This window comes from Stegastes partitus, unplaced genomic scaffold, assembly GCF_000690725.1.
Source record: "Stegastes partitus isolate 25-593 unplaced genomic scaffold, Stegastes_partitus-1.0.2 Scaffold869, whole genome shotgun sequence".
NCBI classification, from domain to species: domain Eukaryota; kingdom Metazoa; phylum Chordata; class Actinopteri; family Pomacentridae; genus Stegastes; species Stegastes partitus.
In genome coordinates this window covers 287,838-295,597 of record NW_007578600.1, presented here as the reverse complement: position 1 = coordinate 295,597, position 7,760 = coordinate 287,838, and the positions used below count along the sequence as shown (strand labels likewise).

The 7,760-nt window shown below is 42.3% G+C and overlaps 1 protein-coding gene across 1 annotated transcript; it reads right to left on the bottom strand.

Moving 5' to 3' along the window:
• Positions 1-271: 271 nt before the first annotated feature.
• glyr1 (glyoxylate reductase 1 homolog (Arabidopsis)) lies at positions 272-7,048 on the bottom strand. The gene is made up of 6 exons (XM_008293285.1): positions 6,970-7,048; positions 5,575-5,611; positions 5,397-5,476; positions 5,173-5,311; positions 3,228-3,338; positions 272-1,259 (listed from the first exon to the last, which is right to left on the bottom strand). Exons 1-6 carry the CDS (start codon positions 7,005-7,007, stop codon positions 855-857), a joined length of 810 nt encoding a protein of 269 aa, XP_008291507.1. The 5' UTR covers positions 7,008-7,048; the 3' UTR covers positions 272-854.
• Positions 7,049-7,760: the final 712 nt, after the last annotated feature.

The window sequence follows — 7,760 nt, the reverse complement described above, 5'->3', positions numbered from 1 at the left end:
CTGTCAGAAAGTTGAAAATCTGATGTTTGTTTCTGTGTTTGCAGTTTAAAGCTCTGATAAATACTTTTGTAGAGACAACGCGCCTTTAAAATCCACTAGTTTTGGGATTCAGAGGATTAAGTCCATGAGTTCTTGATGCAGTTCTATCCTGAACTCTGCAGTTTTTCCATCCAACACTTGATAAATGTGAAGTAAAACAGTAATAACAATTAATCTTTTGGAGAAATTTGAGCTACAAAGTTTGAAAATAAGTAGAGCACTGCGTATATGTGTGTACACTAAAACAATTGTACTACTTCAGGTACTCGTATCATGCACCTCTAGAGTCATTATCTGCTCCTCACCAGTGAAGTTTAACGCCCAAAGCAGTCACACACTTTGACGGTTCCTTTCAGGCGCTAAACAAAAATGCAATCAACAAAATTTAGATTTCCAAAGCAGAAAAAAAATTCTTATGAAACAAGCTGTAATTTTTGCGCAATACGTTGCATTATTCTACAAGAGAAAGTGTCAAACCTACAGGAGGAAGTGGGCGGATTCTGTTTACAACTAAATAAGCCCTAAAGAAGGCGGAAGGCAGCTGTCAGCAGCAAATTATATTCATTTACAAATGGGGGGCAGGCACTGCTTTCTCCATGAGGAGTAGCTGCTTACAGTTGTGTACATTCAGGCCTTTTGGCTCCACAGAACTTCATTTATGTCATTTTTGGAATTCCACACCAGTTAAACAAAATAGTCAGCTGCAATAATTGGGTAAAATGCTTCCACTGACGACGACCAAACGGTTATTGACTCAACACGTGTGCACACTTGGTGGTCAAACCAGTTTAAGAGCAATTAGTTAACAGCGGTTATCACCTCTGTTGGCTCTCCTTTCCTTCACAGCTCACAGAAAGCAGAAGGCTGATCAGGAAATTGCATTTTTGGGTTAAGCAAACCACAGCCTTGTTTTTTTTTTTTTTTGAGCCACTGCATACAAAGTTGCGGTCCAACTCAAGAGCACACACAAACCAAACAGCTTCAGCAGTCAAGACGAGCACCAAACAGGTCAGAAGGAAAAGGTCTGCAGTTGTTTGTGAATTGAAGCCAAAGGTTAAGTTCAGGTAGAAGAACAGCAAGGCAAGGCAAGGCAGGCCAGGTGGGAAGGAGGGGGTGAGGGGTGGGGGTTCACCTACACTGCTTTCCCATTTGAATCCTGAGCCAGGTCCAGCCCCCAGCCTCTCAATAGTGGACGGCTCGGGGTCAGAGTCAGTTAAGTCCTTAAGGATGAGAAAGACAAATATTCACCTTTAGATCAAAGGGTGAATGTGTAGAAGTCCATGGCTGCTGTAGTAGGGAGCGTTTCTCTGCCACATATAGAGAAGACAGCGTTGAGCACCAAATATAGAACTTCATAAAACTCCACCGTGTCGAGATGAAGGCAGAAAGCTCCAAAAACCTTACGCTAAATAATACCAACCTGATGTGCACGGACAGATTACACTTGACGTCAAGTGGAAGGTTTCAATGATGTCATAAAGATGTAAGTGTGGCACCTGGTATACTTCAGGTATTACCCAGGGTGGCATGTTAGAAAAAAAAACAAACCTCTTGCTATAAAGAAGTAAATGATTGCAGGGTTACAAACACAAAACCTTGAAAGTGTACGACTTTGATGACAATAGTCACGATTTAATAAACCAATTGGAAAATGTAATCGAGTAATAGGTAGTGATTAAACTATTAAATATATTTTTCTGCCTTTTACAAAGCAGGAACTTATTATCTGAGCTTTCCATGTTCAGAACTTGTGAAGAACTGGGTGAAGTCTTGCTACAAGGATCTTCTGTGTACCTGCTCTCTCTTAACTGGGTCTCCATATGTTCCTGTAATGCAATTTAAGACTTTTTAAATACGTTCTACGGCCTGTTTATGAAAAGTGAGGTCAGTGCTTTATAAGGCTTTTCAAAAAAAAAAACTTCTGGCCATTCTTGTAGATTAATCGCAGCAACTGGACTTGCTCGAGTTCCTTGAAAACGTTTCTCCTCTCAATGGGGTTCGTTAGGGTCTTTTGTGGCGAGCTGTGAGTACGGTTTCATCTTCCTGGGGACCCTAACGAACCCCACTGTGTCAAGGGGAGCAGTAACGACCCACATAACGAGGGGGAGGAGCAACAAACCCCCAAATGAAACCGTAACACAGGTGTTAATGACTCCTTTAGGATATCAGTATCTGGAACTCCCAACTAGTCGGTCAGACCTGATGAAGCCTCTTGGATGGGAGGTGGAACGTCTTCAAGGAACTCAAGCAAGTCCAGTTGATTAATCTACAAGACTATCTATGACCTGGATGACTGAGAATCTTCACAGACATCACTACTGGCCATTTTTATGCCTTATTGACACGGAAGAGGTGGAGAGTTGGTGAATCGTTAAGGTGGTCGAGAGAGTACGGAGACGACGCGCAGCAAAGGGTCCGGCCCAACAGGAATCACACCAGGGACATTCTGTTCACAGTATTTTTACAGGTCAGCACACATTGTGTTTACAAAGTAAATGCAGGGCTTCATGAAGGACGACTGAAGTAATCGCTTCTGGGATAGAACAGAAGGAGCGGTTGTGGTAGTGATTGGTTTTTTTAACAGGATTATGTGAGTAAGTTTGTAAACCGACAGGGAATCAAGGGCAGTGCTTGGGTTGGCACGAGCCAATCAATGTCCGCAAGGGACATCCAAAATGTCAGACAACACTGTAATCCTCTGTATCCAATTTTCAGCATTTTGGCTAAAGGACCCTGGAAGTACTGTTATAGTCCATGCAGAGGTAAAACACTGGATGCTGTGGTTGTTTTTGTTGCTGTCCTTGTTGTAATGTGACATCACATTTCCTTGACCGCATACACTCACCATCAGAAACCCCTGACAGCACCTACAACTTGAATATATTATTTTATTCACCTAAGCTCTGCCCGAGAACAGTTTCAGGAATATTCTTCCAAGTGGAAAACGTTTTTTACCACCATACTTTCTGTGTAGGAAAATCAGGATACATCACTGGCACGTGGATTAGGTGCAGCTAGTATTCCTAATGTCAGGAGCAGTGTTCACGTTTGTATTTTAGACTCCGCAGGGGGCAGTTGTGCAGGTTTTTGTTGTAATAAAGCTGCATAACTGAATTTATCAGGGCGTGGTCACTGCACAATTGTAGCCGACCAGATTCAGATTTTTAACGTGCCAGCGTCCTACTGACCTTCTCGGAGGGGTCCTTCAGGGCACTGAGATCCTCGTCGTCCTCCTCCAGTATTTTCAGTGGCTTGTTGGGTGTCTTCTTTCCTTTCGAATCGCCTTTGCCATCTGAGTTCTGTCAAAAACAAAAACTGTCACTTTGTGCTGTCAAAGAGTTCTCAGCAGTCCAACAGCTTTTTAAAAATCCAGCATGGCGTTAAAAACCCTGTCTGACCAGGTCGCATGTACGCCAAGCAAGAGAAAACACATGTTGGATGCACTAACTCTGGTGGACAGTTGTTGTCTACACGGATACACATTTGCCGAGATTGAATTTCACACCTGCTAGTATTTCACGAAGGCGGCGAGGATGAACAGGACTCACTGAATGAAATCACACTTCTATAATTGTTGGTTCACTTCAAATCAGTTTCAATCGAAACAAATGTGTTCCATATTGCGGATTGTTAAACTGAAGAATAAACATTAAAGGCTAAATTATGAGGAGCAACATTTATACATGACTTACTCACTAAAGAGCAAGTTTAGGTATGGGTTTGTACAAATGTAATATTAAAGTACAAGTTGCCTTTGTCATATTTAGTATTGTGTAAATTTGTTTTTTTTCCACTTCACAACGATGATGCAACCAAACTCCATGCAAAAGAAAAAAAAAAGTAAATAAAATAAATAATAAAATTGGGGCACCCCACTCTTATTACAGCCTTTATCATTGTCCATTAGGTCTGCTGAGTATCTGACCCATTGTGTCCCCATGTACACGGTCCATTCATGCCACCGTCGGTCCAGAGTCACTGCTGCCTTTCTAAGATCATTTTTCCATCGAGTAAATCTCCTGAACTACATCCAGCCACTGTCCTGAGCTTAGGGGATCTCTTTTTTGGCCATTTTCATGTTGTGGCCTTTTTACATGCCGAGGTCAATATGTTGAAAAGACACATGTCCTTCTTTTGGATGACACCTCTTGGAATCAAACCCAGGTACATAATCCAGGGGTCCCTGGGTATCTTGTAGGAAAAAAATCTCTTCCTAACAACTCTGTCCCAGAACCCCTGCAATTGTTTTGAGGCACCTCAGAGGTGTAGATTCTCATCTATTAACATTCCAGCCTTCTATGATTTCATTCACTCAGCCAAATGTTTTCGGCATAAATGTAGTGTTTTGGTAAATGAAACCAGAGCTACGTTGCTAACAGGAGATTACACTGTGAGTGACATGCACCCTTATCTGCAGATAGTTTATCGATTTCACCTACATTATATACAGACACCGCCCAATTACACTACTTAACAGCGAGGCCCCCAAACATTACACTCATGTTTTACTCACATCCACCACTTGATAATTTGCATCAGACATCAGAATTCAACTCAGACATTTATCATAGAGCAGAATTACAAAAAGCATAATGGGATGCCTCTGCTGCGTGGCTCTGGACAGAACTTTCAGCCGTGTGGTGCCACAGCTTGGTGCGGTTCAGACAGAGTTCATCTCAACTCCCCAGCATTCAGCACAGCAGAGTATTGAGTGTGCCGAGATCTCTGAACTAACAGGGTTTGCATCATGCTGCTCTACCTTCTGCTTCCGTCACCCTTCTCCATTTACATTACACAAAAGGTCTGCAGTTTGTTCAGTTGGAAACAGGACTGTTTGCAAAACTTTTCAGTCTACTGTGTCACTATCCCAGGCTGCTCTGTGCACAGTCAGACAGAGCAAAGTGATTCTGATGCTTTCACTGTTACCGGTTTGAATCCCCAGTTCCTCGAGTTGTATCTCTAGTCTTAAGCATTCAGAAAGTATCTTGAAATCTGTGCATCTGACGTATGTGAATGTAAATCAACAAGCTATAATAAAGGCAAGATTTTTTTTTTCGGGTTGAGACGGAGGAAATATAGAGTTTCCAGAAACGCCAGACTGCTGGATTTAGTGTTAAAAGACAACTTCATCACCTGCTCTTTCCCCTTTGCTTTCTTTAAGAAGTCTTCCACTGCATCCACCGCCTGCTGGAAGCGCTTCCCTTTATTTATCTTGATCATCTCCTCTTTGTGGGCATGGTAGGGCTTCAGCTGTTCCACTTTGATCCAGGCACTGGACAGGCACGCAGAAACAAACTCTCACACATTTGATGGAGAAGGCAGTCAGTCAGAACAGGCAGCTTGTGGTCCATACTTACTGGTCTTCAGTTCCAAAGAATTTCACAAAGTGGCACTTTTTGCCCCTGGGCTTTTTCAGGTCCTTGGGAGGGCTTACTATCTGAAATGTGCATAAATATTTTAGTGCTGCATTAACATAATAGTGTGTCATGCTGGAATTGGTATTAAATAGGCCGGTGGCAAGATGTCTCTCCTTACCTTTCCCGGCCATGGTGGGTAGCGACCAAGCTTCCCCCTGAAATAAAGAGGGACACATTTAGCCCTGGTGTATGCTTTCTCTCCGGCACAGAGACGCATTACTCCTGGCGATTTAACACACTCCATTGTATTGTATTTCACCTCATCCCTGCAAACCAGCTACACGACTTGCTGGAGGGCCTGTCAAGTGTATGTTGAAAATGATCCAGCACGGTGGGATCAAAAGTGTATTTATGAGGAAAAACTGAAGCTCTCTAAAGTTTATTCTTGTCTAGCTGCATGTGCTTCAATAATATCTAATTTATAAGAACTCTGACATCTTTTATTAAACCTGTCGTCAGTGTGTTTTGAATCTGCATTCAGCGACTTGGATGCAGAGAACAGCAGATATTTTACAGGATAAAACAAAGGAAGCTCAGTGTTGGTTTATCAAGCGAGGCTCTGGATGTTTTCTGATATCAGTGTGTGTGTTCATAATGATTATCTCATGGTTGTTTGTACGCTCAGGCTTCACTGAGCTGTTATTGTTCCATGTGTATCTCCATGTTCTCAGATGTCAAACCTTCCCTCCTGCCACATTTTGTGTGAGTTTTCACCTTGTGCATCATGTTTTCTACATTTCGCAGCAGCAACGCTTTAATTCATGTTGACAACAAAGAAGCAGCTTCAGGAAAATGATGGAAGAAACAGGGGAAATAAATGACTTGAACGAGATCTGTCGACAAATAAGTGTTTCAAGAGACAGTGAGTCTAAGCAGCAGCTTGTGATGTTGATGACAATGAGCCCCATGACAGATGCAAACTGGTGCCACAAGGCAACACGAGATCACCAGTTTTATGACATTGCCCGCACCAGCAAGTCACCTTTTACGCGTTCAGCTTCACCCACTATCAAGATTAGCGGGGAACTCGTGTGAGCATCCGGATAAGCGACAGTCGTGCGCGGCTTCAGTTAAAACGGAAACGCAAAGACATCCACAGTTAGTGAACATTATATCCGCTTAAGCTAAGGGTGCTAGCAAGGCTCGCCACAGACCACAACATCTCCGACTTATTGCGTCTACTGGGCGACGCTTTGCACACAAACACCCGAATTTAATCCATAAACTTGGCGTGTCAAGAAGTCTTTTTTTTTTTAGTTTGAACCTAAAACCTGTCCAAAGCGAGCGCTTGTCCGCTAGCTGGCGGCTAACGACGGCTGCTGGCTGAGTCAGCTCGGTTAGCAACGTATTTAGGTTGACCATCAACTAACCTAGTACGCGTACGCCGTCGAGAACAACGCGTTGTTAACACGGAACGACACGACACCACAGTTAAAACTAAGTGGGGCAACTCCAGTCCGCGCACCACGAGCCGGAACGGGGGGCGTTGGAAGTGTTTTAAAGGTTGTCTCACCACACTAGATCCCCGATCCTCAGATGCACCGTCGCCATCTTACAACTTTAATAAAACGTCGCACTGAGTGGAAAAGACAACACACACCCACTAATTACATGTGAGGACAGATCCTTCCTCCCTATGTAACATCCGCCACGCTGTTTAGCAGCACTTTACACGACACTCGAAGCTCGTTTCAAGCGCTAACATATAAATAACGTAGTAATTTTTTAAAATATATATAAACATAAGTGAACATCCTGCAGAACGTCAAGTATACAGGCATGAAAACACCGGATGTGGTTTAGTCCGCATGTCAGAAACAAAGAGCTTTAAAAGTTTTTATTTATATTTTTGTTACACAGAATATTAAATGAGGTTTAATATTAAATAAGATTGTAATTTCTGTAAATAAATAGCCAGGCAAAGCGTCGGTGCTGCTCTTTTTAATAGGACCTACCGCCCCCTATCGGTGGGAGGTCTGCAATAACAGCACACTGCTAAAAAGTAAAAGTCTGCAAAAAAAAAAAAAGAAAACAACTTTCACGTGTCTGCAAAAAAGAAAAGAAAAAGAAACCCTGGTCTGTCCCCTCCATTAAAACTTATCCTGTTGTTTTTACTGCTTAGAATTAAAAAACAAACATTTAAACTCATATAATGCAGTTTCCCCCCTCTGCAGTCCCTACAATGTCACTGAAATTTACTTATTACTTACTTACTTACTTATGCATCAAAAATAACTTGATTTCAATTGTGAGGGATTGTACTTTAAAGATTACAGCCCATAGAATAATTTTTTTTTTAATCTT